The 16,667-nt window shown below is 70.2% G+C and overlaps 5 protein-coding genes across 5 annotated transcripts in view; 2 read left to right on the top strand and 3 right to left on the bottom strand.

The window, feature by feature from the left end:
* Positions 1 to 155: 155 nt before the first annotated feature.
* On the top strand, positions 156 to 4,948 carry CHLNCDRAFT_134274 (hypothetical protein; the record flags this gene model as incomplete). Its single annotated transcript, XM_005847348.1, has 10 exons — positions 156 to 371; positions 456 to 571; positions 678 to 764; positions 874 to 1,210; positions 1,321 to 1,798; positions 1,959 to 2,566; positions 2,739 to 2,888; positions 3,042 to 3,746; positions 3,997 to 4,183; positions 4,410 to 4,948. The coding sequence occupies 10 exons, from the start codon at positions 156 to 158 to the stop codon at positions 4,946 to 4,948; spliced, it is 3,423 nt and encodes a 1,140-aa protein (XP_005847410.1).
* Positions 4,949 to 5,152: 204 nt separating this feature from the next.
* On the bottom strand, positions 5,153 to 6,635 carry CHLNCDRAFT_9858 (hypothetical protein; the record flags this gene model as incomplete). The annotated part of the gene is made up of 4 exons (XM_005847201.1): positions 5,153 to 5,446; positions 5,780 to 5,923; positions 6,088 to 6,224; positions 6,356 to 6,635. Coding segments are annotated over 4 exons (855 nt in total), but the record flags the coding sequence as incomplete, so codon positions are not given.
* A 682-nt stretch (positions 6,636 to 7,317) lies between these two features.
* Positions 7,318 to 13,732, top strand: CHLNCDRAFT_134272 (hypothetical protein; the record flags this gene model as incomplete). The annotated part of the gene is made up of 17 exons (XM_005847347.1): positions 7,318 to 7,849; positions 7,990 to 8,164; positions 8,325 to 8,442; positions 8,642 to 8,740; positions 8,884 to 9,018; positions 9,201 to 9,310; positions 9,555 to 9,658; positions 9,892 to 10,391; positions 10,555 to 10,871; positions 10,972 to 11,382; positions 11,541 to 11,631; positions 11,806 to 11,871; positions 12,009 to 12,209; positions 12,479 to 12,682; positions 12,903 to 13,074; positions 13,353 to 13,451; positions 13,563 to 13,732. 17 exons carry the CDS (start codon positions 7,318 to 7,320, stop codon positions 13,730 to 13,732), a joined length of 3,504 nt encoding a protein of 1,167 aa, XP_005847409.1.
* A 527-nt stretch (positions 13,733 to 14,259) lies between these two features.
* On the bottom strand, positions 14,260 to 15,847 carry CHLNCDRAFT_134271 (hypothetical protein; the record flags this gene model as incomplete). Its single annotated transcript, XM_005847200.1, has 5 exons — positions 14,260 to 14,434; positions 14,740 to 14,918; positions 15,072 to 15,221; positions 15,357 to 15,415; positions 15,562 to 15,847. 5 exons carry the CDS (start codon positions 15,845 to 15,847, stop codon positions 14,260 to 14,262), a joined length of 849 nt encoding a protein of 282 aa, XP_005847262.1.
* Positions 15,848 to 16,209: 362 nt separating this feature from the next.
* Positions 16,210 to 16,667, bottom strand: part of CHLNCDRAFT_35566 (hypothetical protein) — a 1,763-nt gene continuing 1,305 nt past the window's right edge. The window contains exon 5 of the mRNA XM_005847199.1: positions 16,210 to 16,632. Within this exon, the coding sequence (XP_005847261.1) occupies positions 16,489 to 16,632 (144 nt within the window). The 3' untranslated portion in view covers positions 16,210 to 16,488. The remainder of the gene's footprint in view (positions 16,633 to 16,667) is intronic.

The following is a 16,667-nucleotide window of genomic DNA, read 5'->3' as shown; positions in this document are numbered from 1 at the left end:
GGCGCCGCCAGCTGATGACCCTGACTTATTGCCCACCGCTTCAGCGTGCTCTAGGACACCTGCAGTGGCTCTCGCAATGCACGGGGGGGCTGAAAAGGGCACTCAAATCCCCATGTTGTGATCGGTGAGCCCACCAGGGCGCCCTCCCGGCAGCGATGGCATCTGGCAGCCGCACGGCGTTCACAACAGCGTTGCTGGTGGACCGCCGGCAGCAGGCCAGCTCAGCGGCGATCACGGCGGTGGCCGTGGACCAGCAGGGCTTGCGCCTCTACCTGGGCCTCGAGGACGGTGTGTTGGAGGAGCACGCCATCCTGCACGGCAGCCTGGGGCCCAGGGCATCCCTGGCGGCCCGCAAGCACGCTGCCAAGAAGGTGCGTGCGGCGGCGGTGGCGGTGGCGGCGGCCTCGTAGCCAGCCCTCTCCCCGCACCGTCTGTGTGCCTCTGCTGCTGTGCAGGCCATCCTGGGCATCCATCTACTGCCCGCGCAAGGCCTGGTGGTGCTGCTGAGCGAGGACGGCGTGGTGCAGCTGCTGGATGGCGACACACTTGAGGGGCGGGCCTTGCCGCTGCGGTGCGCTCCCCTTGTGATGCGCCGACGATTCGTGTGTGGCCTGCACCGTCATCGAGGCTCGCCATTACATTCAACTATGTGTTCATCTGTTGGGTGCTGCGTGCAGGAACGCGGTGGCCACGTGCATAGCGTCGCCGCCGGGGCGCCCGCCCCGCCTGGCGGTGGCTGCCAAGCCGAGCAAGAAGGCAATCAGGTGTGGCTGGCGGCTCGATGCGTGGCCGCTGTTGATGGGATGGTGCTGACATGCATGCCTGTGGCGCAGCCCCGTGCCTGATCCAGCGTTCTGGCTGGCACGGCTGCAGGTTTATGGTGTTTGAGCTGGCTCAGCCCGCCAGCAGCGCCGGCCACCTGTCGCCCTTGCAGCAGCTGCCGCACCCGCACCTGCTGGGCCAGGCAGAGGTGCCAGACTCGTCCCCCGGCGTGCACAGCATGGGCTGGGTGGGCGGCCAGCTGGCGGTGTGCGCCGGCATGCGCTACCTGCTCGTCTCGCCCTTCGGGCCCGTGGGGTCCGCAGCGGCGGGCGGCAGCGGCCCTGGCTCCTCACAGTGGCGGGAGCTGCTGGCTGTGCCGGAGGAGCTGGCCTACTCGCCTGCCATGCTGGCGCCTCTGCCAGACCTGGGCAGGGCGGTGCTGGTGGTGGTGAGTCGCCGTCCTGGTGCAGCGGCTGGTTGAGCTGGCGCAGCGGCTGGTCGAGCTGGCGCCTGCTGTGCGTGTGCACCCGACCATGCCGTGCCGTGCCGTGGCTGCAGGGCCCGGCGGGCATTGTGGTGGATGCGGCGGGCAGCCCTGTGGGCAGCACGCTGCGGCTGGAGTCGCTGGGCGCCACGCCGCGTGCCCTGGCCGCCTCCGGCGCCTTCTTGCTGGTGGTCAGCGAGGCGGCCATCCACGTGTTTGACCGGGACAGCGGCGCAGAGGTGCAGCGCCTGGGCTTTGGGCCTGGGCTGCGCCCGGCGCCCGGCCAGAGGTTGCATGCTGCAGCCGCCGACGGCGCCGACGGCAGCAGCGCCGACGGCGGCGAGGCTGGAGGCGGGCGTGTGGGCTGCGTGGTGGTGGCGGGGCGGCGCCTCGCCTGGCTGTGCCTGCCCGTGTCGCCGGCAGACCAGGCCCGCGAGCTGCTGGGGCAGCGGGAGTATGAGGCGGCGCTGGAGCTGGTAGAGCAGGGCCTGAGGCGGGGCAGCCCTTGGGCGCAGGTGGCGGCGGCGCAGGCAGCGCTGCTGCTGCTGCATGGTGAGCCGCCGTGTGCCTGCCACCCTGGCTGTCCTATGCTGCGCTGTTCTGCGCTGCACGCGCACCGCCTGCTCGGCATCCTAGACCTATAGTCCACTTCTCTGCATCGTTCTAGTTATAACCACCAAGCTAACCTCGACACCTGCTTGCCTGCTCGCAGAGTGTCGGTTTGAGGAGGCGGTGGGCTGCCTGGAGCAGTGCAGCCCACCCACGTTTCAGCCTTCCCAGCTCTTCCCGCTGTTCCCCACCTACACGGCTGCCTGGGCGCAGCAGGTGCCTGGCCAGCAGCAGTATTGGGGCCTGCATGCCCCGCTGCCCAGCCTTGAGACGCTCATCAGCAGGAAGCTTGCCAGTGACAGGGTGCAGTACCCTGGGCAGCCCAGCGGCGACAGCAGCGGGCAGCCCAGCCCAACTGGCGGTGGGCTGGGCCTCAAACTGGGCAGCAGCAGCCGCAGCAGCAGCTTGTTTGCATTAGAAAGCAGCAGCGGCGGCGCAGGCTCGCCGCCCGCCTCCCCGTCGCCTACGGCTGCCGCGCCTGGCGGCAGTGCGGCGCAGCAGCCTCATGGCCGGGGTCAGCAGCAGCACGCGAAGCAGCACGAGCAACAGACTGAGGTGGCGGCAGCAGAGCATCGTGCGCCCCAGAACGGCGCCCTGCAACCGCCTGCAGCCGGCGAGGGGCCCCGGGCGCAGCAGCAGCAGCAGCGGGACGCGCGGCGAGAGCACTTGCAGCGGCAGGCCTGGGAAGGCTTAGCGCAGTACCTGTTCAGGGTGCGTGGGTGAATGGTGACCAAGCGCCTGCCCTGTTTCGTCGGCATCGCCTCTCCCAGAGCCGACACATACGCACACGCGCCTGGCTCAACATGCCCCGCCGCCATTCTCACTGCCGCCGCCGGCCTGTTTTTGCCTGCGGCTATGCTGCCGTGCCTGCCCGGTGATGCAGGTGCGCATGCTGGATGGTGTGGCTTGCCTGGAGGGAGTGGACACCTTGCTGCTGCTGCTGCTGGCAGACCTGGGGGCTGCCCGCCAGGTGGCGGCCTTTGCGGCGGTGCCCAACCGCGTGCACGTGGCGGCGGTGGAGCCTCGACTACAGGTGCGAGAGATAGATGGGAGGGCAAGCAGGCAGGGGCGGGGCTGGTTGGCCGTAAGGGATGCCGTCTGGCTGGGGCGTGGCAGCGCGTTGGTGTGCCAATCGACCCACCCGTTGGCCCAGCTTCCGTCTCCCGTGCCGCACACCGCCCCGCAGGCGGAGCAGTGGCACCACGCGCTGGCCACGCTGCACGCTGCGCGCGGCGAGGCTGACGTGGCGCTGCGCATCTGGCGCCAGGTGGCGGACGGCCGGCTGGCGTCGCCCGCCGGCCCCGCGGTGCAGGCGGCGGAGCGGCGGGAGGCGCTGGAGTCTGCTGCTGCGCTGCTGCGGGACCCTGCCACCTGCCCCGAGTCGGCGCTGGTGGGATACCTGCCCTGGCTGCTGGAGGCCAGCCAGCCGGCGGCGCTGGGGGTGCTCACGGCGCGCAGCCTGATGCCCGCCGCGGTGCTGCCGCTGCTGCCACCCGAGTCGGATGTCCGCTGGCAGTACCTGGCGCATGTTGTGGAGGCAGGGGGGCCTGGGGCCGGCCCCGCGTTGCACACAGAGCTCGCCACCCAGCTGGCAGCAGCCATCCTGCGAGCGCAGCCGGCGCTGCGCGCCGCGGCGCCGCCGGGGAGCGGCCCCAGCCCGCGCCGCCGCGCCCGCGCCGACGCCGGTCGCAGCAGCGCCGCCGGCCGCCGCGCCTCGCGCGCCTCCGTCGCCGAGCTGGTCAGCGGCGGCAGCCTGGAGCCGGGGCCGGGAGCCGGCGCCGTGGATGCCATGCGACTGCGCCTGAGGGCCCACCTGGAGCGCTCGGCGGCGCTGGATGGAGAGGCGGTGCTGCGCAGCCTGCTGGGCACCGCGCTTCACGAGGAGCTGGTGGTGCTGCACGCCAAGGCAAGCCCGCTCGCGTCGCGCCCGCCGCCGCCGCCGGGCAGCTCGCGGCTTGCTTGCTTGGGGGGCCGCCCCGCGGCTGGCGCAGCGTGCAACGGCGTGCTGCTAGTGCCTGCACGGCGCCGTGCGCCGCGCATGCTCCGTCCTCCTCCCCTTGCCCCCTGGGCCTGACCCCCCTACGCCTGACCAGCCTGCCCCACCCTTCTCCCTGCCCCCCATCCCACCCCTCTTCGCACAGCTGGGCGACCACATGTCGGCGCTGCGCGTGCTGGCGGTGACGCTGCGTGACGTGGCGGCTGCTGAGGCCTACGCGCGCGCCCACCTGCGCCCCGCCGACTACCGAGCCCTGCTGCTCCTGGTGCTGGAGCCGGGGGAGGGGCTGGAGCCGCGCTGGGAGGACGCCTGCCACCTAATCACCGCCCTGGGTGGGTGTGGGGCGCGGGGCGGGGCAGGGGCAGGGGCAGGGGGTGGAGGAGCGGGCCGAGGGTTCCGGGCGCCAGGCCGGCGCCTGTGCTTGGCCTGGTCCGCCGGCGCCTCCTGGGCCGTGCCGCCGCGCCCCTGTGCTCATATGTACGCTCTCTCCACCACTCTTGCCCACCGCTCCCGCCGCCACCCTCCACCGCCGCCACCCGCCGCCGCCGCCCACCGCAGGCGACCATCTGGATCCTCAGGAGGTGCTGCGGGCGCTGCCGCCGGGCATGCCGCTGCCCGCCGCCGCCCCCGTGCTGGCTCCCATGCTGCGCGACCGCCTGCACCGCCGCCGCGTGGCGGCCCTGGCCAAGAACCTGCACCGCGCGCGGCTGGCGGTGGTGGCGGGGGCGCAGTGCGACGGCGAGGCGCGGCACGTGGCGGTGGATGAGGAGCGGGCTTGCCCGCACTGCCACCTGCGCCTGGGGGGCAAGGTGTTTGTGGTGCTGCAGCCGGGCATGCTGCCAGGGGCGGCAGCAGGCCCGACAGCTGCTCCGCGGCCGGGGCCGGGCAGCGCAGTGGCGGCATCCGAGCGGCAGCAGCAGCAGCAGGGGGGAGAGGAGCCAGAGGGGCTGCGCCCGCCGGGTGACGACAGCATGGCGGCGGCGGTGCGGCAGCTGAGGCAGCAGCTGGCGTCGGGGCAGGCGCCGCAGGTGATGTGCTACGCCTGCTACCGCCGGCTGGCGGGGGCAGCCTCGCTGCCCAGCACGGCGCCGGCGTGACGGCTGCGTAGGACCGTCGGAAAGCCCCGCTGTGACCGCTGCGACTTGTTGACTCTTGACAGCCTGTCTTGACACCCTGTGCTTGCAAGCCTTTACGTGTCAGCATGTGTCAATAAAAAATGTGGGTCAACAGTGCAATGAAATGACGATGAGAGGGCAGGGTGGCCAGGTGCCGGGTCACGTGGCCAGCACCTGCAGCAGCTGCAGCCTGTCGGCCAGGATGCCGGCAAACACGAGGGCGCCGTAGCCGGCGTTGCTCACAAACTTGGCCTGGCAATCTGGGCCACTGTCCAGATCCACGGTAGTCACCTGCCAGGCCAGGTGGCCCGCCGCCGCCGTCACCCCGGCATAGAACGCCGGGCCGCACCCGGCCGCCTGCCCCGTCAGCGCCAGCAGGGCGATCGCGCCCGCGCCAAAGGCGGCGCAGTAGTGCTTGGTGCGCGGGCCAAAGGTGAGGGCTGTGGAGCGGATGCCTGCCTTCACGTCGTCGCTCTTGTCCTGCAGGCGGTTGGGGCGGGACAAGACGCGTGCGGGCGGTGGGCGGGGTAGCGAGGAGGCATGGTGGTGTGCTGGTGGAAAGGGCGCAGGCAGAGCCCAGGCATCCCAAGGTCCGCTGCCAGGCCCATCTTCTGGCGCTGCAGCCAGTGTCATGGTCATGCTTGGCAGCGGCTGGTTGGCCAACGCTCGCTACCATGCTTGACACTGTCGTCGGCGGCGTGGGCTGCCCGACGCTCCCAAGCAGGCTCAACAGAGGCCTGCAGCCCCATCGCCAGCGCCCGCCGCCGCATCAAGCACCCCATCCCCTGCACTGCACCCATCAGCCAGGCCCACCTGGTGCGCATAGATGGTGTCATACACCAGCGTCCAGCACACGCCCGACGCATACAGCGGCAGTACCACGCCCCACTGGCAGCTGCCGTGCACCGCGGCCCAGCCCAGCAGCGCCCCCCAGTTGAAAGTCAGGCCCAGGAAGGCCTGCAGGCGGGCGTGGGGATGGGCAGGCGGCAGGCAGGCGGCAGGCACGCGTCCTCGACGACCCAGCCAGCAAGGGAGCAGGCGGATGGGCGCCGCAGAGCAGCGAGCGGGCCAGCGGTGCAGCAGGCGCGGTGGTGGGAGCAGGGCGGAAGGCGGGCGGGCACCTGAGGCCACCCGGTGACGCGCTTCATGAGTGGGTAGGCAGCCACCAGGGCCAGCGAGGAGGCGCCCAGCAACTGGCTGTACGGGTTGAGCTGCACCAGGATGGCCAGCCCCGCCGACAGTTGGGCCGCCAGGAAGGCTGCACCGGGCGCAAGCAGGGGTGCAGGGGGTTGGGGTGGGCGGCCAGTGTCACAGGGAAGCAGGTGAAAGCAGCCAAGCACAGCGGACCACGGCGGGGCAGGGAGCAGCGGCGCGCTGCGGGGCACCCACCGACGGCCTGCGCGGGCGTCACGGCACCTGCCGCCAGCGGGCGCCCGCGCGTGCGCTCCACCCGCCGGTCGAGCTCCCTGTCCCACAGATCGTTGATGGTGCAGCCCGCGCCGCGCAGCAGCACGGCCCCCAGCCCAAACAGCGCCATGAGGCGCAGGTCTGGGGAGGTGCCTGGGGGCGCCGCCAGGCAGATGGACCAGAGGCAGGGCCAGGCCAGCAGCCAGGTGCCGATGGGCTTCTCAAGCCGCATCAGCTGCGCGTAAGGCACCCACGACTGCGGCAGCCGGTCCAGCCAGGTGCCGGTGACGATGGGTTGGCGGCCTGCCGGCGGCGCTGCTGCTGGTGCTGAGGAGGGTGCCGCCTCGCTGCCGGCTGCAGGCGAGCCGCCGCTTGTGCCGCTGCCGACATGATGGGGCTCTGCTGCATCCGCTACTGTCGTCGCGCTGCCGGGCTGCTCTTCTGGACGTCTCGCGGCAAGCAAGCTGGCTGCAGTGGACGAGTATGGGCTGCTGGACCCCAACAGGCAGGCCCAGGCGGCCGGGTGGCCACCGCCCACTGCCGCTGCCGTACCTCCGTAATTGAAGCTCGGCGACCAGCTGGCGCCCGCTGCTGCAGTGCATTCGGGCAGTGACGACTGGCTGAGGTCGTCCAGCAGCGCAGCGGCCGCTTCAGCCCGGGGCAGGCCAGCCAGCAGCCTGGGCCCGCCGCGGCGCGCCCAGGAGGCCAGCATTGAGGCTGCGGCGCGCTGGCGCAGATGACCCGCCGCCCAGGGTTGAGGTTAGGATCAAGCTGAGCTTCTGCAGTGGCGACATTGCCCGTGCTTCGTCTGCGTTGCCAGCAGGGAGCCAGTCCACCCAGAGCTATGCCAAAATTGCCCCAGGCGGGTGTCACAATGATCTGGCGATTGCCAAGGCAGCAGACGCACGTAGCGATCGATGAGGTGACGGCCCTTGGACCTAGGGATGGAGGACCCTGAAGCCCGGCAGGGGCCGGAGGAGGATGTGGTGGACTTGGTAGCGGAGGAGGAGGAGGAGCAGCAGCAGCAGGGCGGCGGCGGGTGGGCGGCGGCGGCACCGCGAGCGCGGTGGGCGGCAGCGGCAGCGGCGGCAGGACCCGCAGGGGGAGCGGCAGCAGCGGCGGGCCAGCAGGCAGCAGAGGAGGAGGAGCTGGCGGCGGACATCATGCGGGAGGCGGCCAGCGGCGTGCTGCTGCCCTTCCAGCGGGCAATGGTGGAGGAGCTACTGGAAGAGGATGGGCTGTGCGTGCTGAGCCCCGGCCTGGGCCTGCACCACGTGGTGGCGGTGCTGCTGCGCCTGCAAGACGCCCGCCTGCGCCAGCCGGGCCAGCGCGGCTGCGTGCTGGTGCTGGGGGCCTCGCCCTGGCAGCGTGACGCGCTGCGCCGCGAACTACTGCGCATCGATCCTGTCATACGAGCCAAGGCGCAGGCGGTGGCGGCGGGCAGGGCGGCCTCTGCTGCCGGCGCTCGCGCGGCAGGTGCGCTGCCGCCGCCCTTGCCCTGCCCCAGCCCTCCTGCGTCTTGCCGCCTGCCAGTTCTGCCAACGAGCCTGTTGCCGCGACTGCTCCCAGCTGCTCACCTGCCGCCGCGCTGCCCCATGCTCCTTGCCCCATCCCAGCCGCGTTTGAGGTGCCAGGCGAGGTGAGGGCGGAGGTGGCGGCGGCGGAGCGCCAGGCCCTCTACGCCTCCCGCTCCTGCCTATTTGTGACCACCCGCATCCTGGTGGTGGACCAGCTGAGCGGGCGCATCTCGGGGGGGCAGGTGGCGGGCATGGTGGTGCTGAATGCGCACAGGTGGGTGGGTGCTTGCGTGGCGGCGCTGGCGCGGGGCGCGTTTTTTTTGTGAGGCGGATGGCCCCACGCTGCTCGCGCAAGGCATTTTTAGCGGTCTGCCGCGTCTACACTTCTGCGCTGCCACCCTCCTGCTCTGCTCGCCCCGCCTTCCGGCCCGCAGAGTGACGGACAGCAGCGGGGAGGGGTTTGCGGTACGGCTGTACAAGGCGGCGTGCCCGGAGGGCGTGGTGCGTGCCTTCTCAGACGTGCCCTCCAGCTTCTCCTCAGAGTTCAACAAGGTACCGTTGGTACTGGTGGTACTGCCATGCACGTGCAGCGCATCGTGGCATGGTACTGCAGGGCTGCGAAGCGCCGCCCGCTCTCCTGTTCCAGATGCTGCGTGGCTGTCTGCTGTGCTTGACCAGATGCTGCACGGCTGCCTGTGCGTCACCGCTGCGGGCCGTGCCCCGTCGTCCCACCCGCACCCGCCGCCTGCAGGTTGAGAAGGTGATGAAGGCGCTGTATGTGCGCCGCCTCTACCTGTGGCCCCGCTTCCAGGCGCAGGCACGCGAGGACCTGGAGGCGCGGCCGCCGCAGGTGAGCCGCACTCGCTGGTAGCTGCTGGCCTGCGGTCGCGCTGCCTGCCTTGGCGCCAGCCACGCCTCTTTTCGCACGCGCTGCCCCCACACGCCGTCTCACAGGCGCGCCCCTGCCTCCTCCTTCTCCCCCGCCACCCGCAGCTTGTGGAGCTGAGCCAGCCCATGAGCTCCGCCATGGGGCTGATGTATGAGGCCATCACAGAGCTGATGGATGCGTGCGTGCGGGAGCTGCGCAAGACAAACAAGCTGGACACGAGTGACCTGACTGTGGAGCAGGTGCTGGTGTATTACATGGGTGGCGGGTGGGGTGGCTGGATGGGTGGGGACAGCGAAGGCAAGCAGGGCCCGGGGAGAGCACCAGGTTGCCTCGCAGACGGCCTGTCGGGCATCCTCTGGTTGCAAGCCGGTGCCTGACCCTCCTGCTCCACCCCCTCTCCTGCGCCTCCTGGCCCCCACAGGGCCTGTTCCGCAGCTTTGACGAGGCCGTGCGGCGCCAGCTGGCGCCCATTTGGCACACCGTGTCGCCCAAGACGCGCCAGATTGTGGCAGACCTGCGCACGCTGCGCGGGTGGGTGGGCTGGCGCGGGGGCTGTGGGTGGGCAGGTGTCTCGGGTGTGGTGGCGGTGCGGGCTGTGTGTCACTGTGGGTGGGCCCAAAAGCCCTCGCTGCCGCGGCAGCTCCCTCCCTCCCACCACCCCTTGCTTCTCACCACCCATCGTACTATGATAGTATCTTCTCACCACCCCTGGTACTACGATAGTATCCACCACCTCTTCCTCCCCGCCGCGCCACCCCTGCCGCCCCTGCCGCAGCCTGGCCTCCTACATGCTGCGCTTTGATGCCGTCACCTTCATGTCGTACCTGGACAACCTGAGGGCCACCGAGGGGGTCAAGTCGGTGTGGCTGTTCCACTCGGGTGCGCGCTGGGCTGGGCGGGGGTGGGGTGGGCTGGGCGGGGCTGGGCTGGGCTGGCCTGGGCTGGTCCACGCCGGGCCCCCGCCTTCCATCGGAGGCTGTGCGTGGCTCGATCGGGGAGGTGGCTTGAGTGGTGGTGGCTTGGGCTGCTGCTTGGCTCGCCGCTGGCGGGCGTTTGTCATCTCGCCTGCCACTCATATCCCTCCTGCTGCTGGCCGCCCCCCTGCCCTGCAGCCGCCCACACCATCTTTGAGGCAGCCAAGAGCAGGGTGTACCGCCTGAAGCAGGGCGGTACCGCGGCGGCGGCGGCGCAGCGCAAGCGCAAGGCGCCGCTCGGCGGCGGCGAGCCCGATGCGGCGGCGGCGGCGGCAGCTAGCGGCGGTGGGGGCCCGGGGCCTGCCCCTGTGATTGAGGCTGTGCTGGAGAGCATGCCTAAGTGGGATTTGCTGAGGGAGGTGATGGAGGAGATCCAGCAGGAGCGGCAGGCGGTGCTGCAGGGGGTAATGCAGGGAGGCGACGGCGGCGCGCAGGGAGCAGCGCCAGGGGCAGCAGCAGCAGCAGCAGCAGCAGCAGCGGCAGGCGATGGCGAGGATGAGGTCATCATGCTGGATGGGGCCGGGGAGGGGCCTATGGAGCGGCAGGCTGCGCAGCCGGGCGTTGCGGCGGCGGCGGTGCGGCAGGCGGCGGCGGCCCCGGTGCTGGTGGTGTGCCAAGACACTTTCACCGCGGGGCAGGTGCGCTAGTGGAGCGGCTGGCCTGGCGCTGGAGCTTGCTGAGACGGGTCCTGTCCTGTGGCCCTGTCTTGTGGCACTGGATTGACAAGCGCTTGCCACACCACCACCCCGCCGTAAGAGCATGACTTCACGCACACCACACCACTGCCTGCACCCTCTGCAGCTGCGAGAGGTGCTGAAGAGCGGCGGGCCGGCGGCCCTCATGCAGCGCCTGTACCGCGATTACCTGCAGTACAAGCTGGACGGAGGCAGCGCAGGCGCCAAGCGCCGCACCACCGACGCGGCGGCAGCGGCCGCGGCGGGCGCGGGCCAGCCTGGCGCCTCTGCGGCGGTGGGCCCTGGCGGCGGCAGCGAGGTGCCGCCCTCTCTGCGCATGATGGGAGGGTACCGCCCGGGGGAGGAGATTGCTCTGATCAAGGAAGCAAAGTCACTGGCGGGCGGGGTGCCGGCAGCGGCGGCGGCTGCTGGCCGTGGCGGCAGGTGAGCGCACGGCCCCTTGCTGCCCACCAGCCCACTGCCGCCAACCGTGCCTCCTGTTACAGCAAGCAGGCCCTCCGCTGCCTGTTTGTCCCGCTTGCAGGGGCGGCGGGCGCGGCGGGCGGGGGCGGGGCCGCAAGGGCGGCAGGGGCCAGGAGGCCGCAGCAGCGGCCGCAGCCCTCGCCGTCGCCTCCACCTCGGGGCGAGGCCACCTGGAGTCCCCTCCACCAGCCCCCGCACGGGGCCAGGCAGCTGCCGCCGACGATGCCGACGCCGACGCCGACGCCAGCCCCCTGGGCGCAGCTGCCACGGATGGCGCTGCGGCGCGGCAGCCGGGCGGGGAGGCCGGCCCGTGCCAGCAGGCGCAGCACCACCCTCTGCTTGACGGCGTGCGGTTTGTGGCGCTGGAGGCGCACGACGTGATGGCGCTGTGGGAGGCTGCCCCCGGGTATGTGGTGGTGTACGACCCGGATGTCGCCTTCACCCGCCACCTGGAGCTGTACAAGGCGGCCAGGTGGGCACGTGTGGTGTGGTGTGGTGTGGTGTGTGTGTGTGTGTGTGCTGGGGGGGAAGGGAGAGAGAGAGAGAGAGAGAGAGGGTACAGGCATGCGTGCGTGCGTGGGCGTCACATCCACACATGGTACCTAACCCCACCCTGCCGCTGAGCCGCAGGCCCGGCCAGCCCCTGTGCGTGTACCTGCTGCGGTACGAGGACAGCTTCGAGATGGATCGCTACCAGGCGGCGGTGGCGCGGGAGCGGCAGGTGCGGCCCGCCGGCGCTGTGTGTGTGCGGGGCCCCGGCGGGTGTGCGCTGGGGAGCTGCGCCGCGCTGCCGTGTGAAGTGCACGTTGAGGCTGACCTGACCGCTTTGCCATGCAAGCAAGCAAGCAACGGAAAGCGCTTCCCACCACCAACCACTGCCCAACCGCCCCCGCAGGTGTTTGAGTCGTTGATCCGCAACAAGGAGATAATGATTCTGCCCATCGCAGCCGCCAGGGAGCAGGTGGGCTGTGTATGCATGCGGGTCGGCTGCCCCCCCTGCTGCGCCTGCACCGGCCTGCCGTGCCTGCCTTCCCGCTCCTCTGCCCAGGCACCCAGGCGCCTCCCCTTCACCTGCACGGCCCTCGGTCCTGCGCGCAGGTGGACCCCGCGCGCCGCCTGCCCGCCACCCACCGCGACGAGGAGCTGCCACTGCTGGGCGGGGCCAGCAACGCGCTGACGCGGCGCGCGGGCGGACGCGCCCCCTCCCGCCCCGATCCCAAGCGCGTGGTGGTGGATGTGCGGGAGTTCATGTCTAGCCTGCCCGCGGTGCTGCACCAGCAGGCGAGCGGGGCTGGGTGGGTGTGGATGATGGGGCGGTAGCAGTGGGGAGGCGGGCAGGGCTGACCGGCTGGCTGGCTGGCCGAGGGCGCGTCGCGGTCGGTGCCTCCCCCTCCCTGCTACAAACTATGATCCCTCCCTGCCTCATACCCTTAAATCCTCCGCTTTCCATTCCCCATCCACAGCCATCCACCCGTCCGCACACACACGCACACACACTCACATACACGCGCCGGTCCTCACGCGCGCGCCCCACCCGCCCCCCACCCGCCGCGCCCCGCCCTGCGCAGGGGCTGGAGGTGGTGCCTCTTACCCTGGAGGTGGGCGACTACGTGCTGTCTCCCGATATCTGCGCCGAGCGCAAGTCGATCTCCGACCTGCGCGCCTCGCTGGCCTCGGGGCGGCTGTACCACCAGGCGGAGGCGATGACCAAGCACTACAAGACACCTGTACTGCTGATAGAGTTCGAGGGGGACAAGGCCTTTGCGCTGCAGGTGTGGGGCGGGGTGTTTGTGAGTGTGTGTATTTGTGTGTGTGTGTGTGTGCGCGCGCGGTGGGCGAGTGCGTGGAGTGCCCGCTGCACTCCCCGCACATCCTGCCCCTGCCTCGCCGCTGAAAGCACCCGTGGCCGCCTCCTCGGCTGCGCCGCCTGCCCATACCACGCCGCGCCACGCCTCCTGGCCCTGCTCCCCGGCTCCCCTGCCGCCCCTGCAGGCCTCCAGCGAGATTGGGGACGAGGTGCAGCTGCACAGCCTGATGGGGCGCATCGCGCTGCTCGTCCTGCACTTCCCCCGCCTGCGCCTCATCTGGTCGCGCTCCCTCCACGCCACCGCCGACATCTTCCAGCAGCTCAAGGCCAACCAGGACGAGCCAGACCCGGTGACAGGTGGGTGCGGGGCAAGGCTGGCAGTGGTGGGCTGGGCTGGGCTGGGCTGGGCTGGCGGTGATGTGGGGCAATGGGCATCGTGGTTTGTGTGTCACTGTGTGCCAGGGGGGCAGGGACATATTGGAGGCGTGGGTTGTGTTGCAAGGGCTGAGGGTGCGAGAGGTGGGGCCCTGCCTTTCTGTCCATCCCGTTGCCGATGGACCCTGGCACCCTGGAGAGGCCAGTGTGCCTGTACCGCCTGTACCGCCGCGTCCACCGCCTTGCGGGCCTGCCCGCAGCTGCCACCGTGGGCGTGCCTGTGGAGGCAGAGGGCGCTGCGGCGGCCGGGGAGGCTGTCGTGAACCAGGCCGCCATCGACCTGCTGCGCAGGCTTCCGGGTGGGTGTCTGGGCTGCACTTGGGGCAAGTCCAGAGTGGTGCAGCAGCGGCAGGCCTCGCCTCTCGCCCTTGACCCACCGCCCTCCTTCCGGCCATGTTGCCGGGCTGCAGGCGTGACCGAGGCCAACTGGCGGTCGCTGATGCGGGAGGTGGGCAGCCTGGCTGAGCTGGCGGATGTGCCGGTGGACAGGCTGGCCACCATCATGGGCGGCCAGGCAGCTGCCAGGAAGCTGCACGAGTTCCTGTCCCAGGAGTGCAAGGCCCTCTTCTCGGCCCTGTAGCCCGGGCCTGCACTGCAGCAGCTGCCTGCTCTATCACAGAGTACCCTTTATTTTACGCTTCAAGTCGCTACCAGCTTGCCACGTTATTGTACTTTCAACTTCCAAATTACTTTGTACGTACAACGACTTGCCAGCAGTGCATCGGGATTCGAGTTGGCTACAGCTATGTCACATCAAACGGAATGGGGGGAAAACCCTAAATCAGGGCAAGGGGGAGCGCAGGGGCATGGAGCTCTATAGCCAACCACAGAGACACTAAGCAAGACGGGGCGGAACGTGAGAAAACTTGAGGAACAAACGGGGGCCTAGCTGCAGCTGAAAATTGCTAGGGCTTGGACCAGACGTGCAGGTCCCTGGCAACTGTGAGGGCAGGCTGCCAGGGGCAAGGAAGGGAGAGGGGGCGAGAAGCTGGGGCAGCCAGGAGGAACAGAGAACAGCGTGCATGCTCCATGCGATCACGCAAGGGCCTTGGCTGCTACTGGCGCTATCGCTGCGTGTGTCGCGGCGTCGCGGCAGCCGGGGCTGCCTCATCGCTCCCGCTCCTTCTCCCGCTCCTTCTCCCGCTCCTTCTCCCGCTGCCGCGCCTCCTCCTCTGCCTGCTGCTGCCACAGGCGCTGCTGCGACGCCGCCCGCTCCCGCCGCCGCTTGTCAAACTCCTCCAGCTCAGCCCGCGTCTCTCGCGACCGCTCCTCCAAATACTTCCTGCGGCAGCATGCATGGGCCCCTTGACAGTGACGATGTGGTGTGCTGCAGCATGCTCAGTATTTCAACCAGACACTCAGAAGGACATTGAAGGACAAAGGTTAGGAATGTTGTGAAGCGCATCAGCCGCATGCAGCAGCAGCAGCAGCAGCAGCAGCAGCAGCAGCAGCAGCAGCAGCAGCAGAGGAGAAGCATGCACCGAGGCATGCGCGGGCATTGTGCTGGACTCCTTGGCACTCGAGTGTTGAGGGACGCCAGCCTTGCCATGCCAGCATCGCAGCGCAGTGGCTAGGGCGCCCGCGCACCTGTCTGGCCTCCGCCGCCGCGCCTCCTCCGCGCTGCGCGTGCGCCCGCCCACCTCGGTGGTCAGCTGCTTGCTGTACCGCCCCAGGGAGCGTACCGCCTGAGGGATGCCCAGCACCAGGCGGCGCAGCACAGAGGGCAGCTCCACCTCCACAGGCTCCGTCTGGGCCACACGCTCCACCTGCAGGGCAGGGCAGGGCAGGGCAGGGCAGCCAGCACGTGGAGCAGGCACAGTGATTGCGTGTGAGGCCAACTCGCCGCAGCACGCACCCCACGCCACCTATGCCCCTAGGGCCAGGCCAGGCCTCCCTGGGCCGCCTGCCTGCGCGCCCACCTGGACGTGCAGGATGCAGATGAGGAGGGAGAGGAGGGCAAAGCCGTCCAGCTCAAAGCCGTTGGCCAGGTAGGGAAGGGCGTAGATGAAGGCGAGGGCGTAGTAGAGGGCGGATGCCTCCTCGTCGTCCAGCGCCGCAAACACCCAGGCCTGCAGGGAAGGGCACAGAACAGTGGCGTTTGCGGTGGGTGGGGCGGGCGCGGGGTTCCAAGGCGCACCATGTGGCGTGGTGGGCGGCTGCAAGGCTGGGGGGCGGCGCAGAGGGGCGCGAGCGCAGCCGGTCACCATGGGGTTGATGAAGGGCAGCACGCTCAGCACGCCCATCACGCTCCACCGGATGTTCTCTGCAGCAGCAGCGAGGCAGGACAGCAGCGGGTGGCAGATGCTGAGGTTAGGCGCAGCCAGTGGAAGAAGAAAATTCTGGGAGCAATAGATCTTGCAGTCTTCCTAGCTGCTCCATAGAACAACCCCCGTTACCCGCCCTCCGCACCCGCGCTCTCATCCGAGTCGGGCGAAGCGTACCGCCGCTCGTTGCGCTCCCGGCTGTCCCCTGTCAGGGCTGGCAGCGCCGAGAAACACAGGGCCAACAGGTATGCTATGCCGCAGCCCGTCTGCAGGCTGCTGTACAGGTCCGGGGGCAGGCTGTAGAGGCCGCCCTGCGGCCGCACCGGCTGGCGCAGGCGCCGCCGCTGTGAGGGCAGCGGCGGCGGCGGCGGCGGCGGCGGTGGTAGCAGCTGGGAGCCGCCCCGCCGGTGCTGCCAGGCCGGTGCGCCCATCTGTGCATGCGGCAGGCAGGGAGCCGCCAGCTTAAGGGCCCAGCTTGCGCCAAGGGCTGGCCTGGCCCATACCAGCCTGCACGACGCGCCGCAGGCTGCCAGCGCCCCTAAAACCGGCATCTACGCAATCTTGTGGGGCCTTGAAGCAGCAGCAGGCCTGTCTAGGGTTCGTCTGCAGCGACCCGGCTCCCTCCGAGGAGCCCCCACGAGAACTCTCGTGGGTGTTTAAGGTGCTTCGGGGTGTCGATGGGCGTAGGGCAATCAACAATTCGCAAAGACGCGCCCAATCGGCAAACTGGCTGCATGTAGTTGGCTGCTGCTGTGCAGAGGCGGCCGCCAGGCGGAAAGGCTATTGGGCGACTAAATGGCTCAAGTTTGCAGAAGAGAGGCATTCCCAAACACCGTAAACATCAACGTGCGTGGCATTTGATGCATGCTACTGTACACTACAGGAAGGAATACAGCTGAAGCGGTGCACGAGGCTGCGGTCACACCTGCTCCATCAGTCCCGGCTGCGCGCCACAAGCGGGAGGTCTGTGCCGCGATGGGCGCATCGCAGCGGGAGGGCCGTGCCGCGAGGGGCGCATCATGCCAGCGCGCTACCGGGCCGCTCGGCGGGGCGGTCGCACCCGGCGGGCGGCTCAGCAGCAGGACGACTGCGCGCGGCGGGGCGCCGCCTGCGCATTCACATCCACCGTCTCGGGGATGTACAGCTCCTCCTCGCTCTCGTTCTTCAGCGCGTTGCGGGCGATGGTCTGGAAGGCGTCGTCCACGTTGAGGTCCTCCTGCGGGGCGGGGAGGGCGGGGCGGGTGCCACGCG

The sequence above is a fragment of the Chlorella variabilis genome (genome assembly GCF_000147415.1).
Source record: "Chlorella variabilis unplaced genomic scaffold CHLNCscaffold_11, whole genome shotgun sequence".
Taxonomy (NCBI): Eukaryota; Viridiplantae; Chlorophyta; class Trebouxiophyceae; order Chlorellales; family Chlorellaceae; genus Chlorella; species Chlorella variabilis.
Note: the sequence above shows the minus strand (reverse complement) of the source record. Positions and strands in the feature narration are given on the sequence as shown.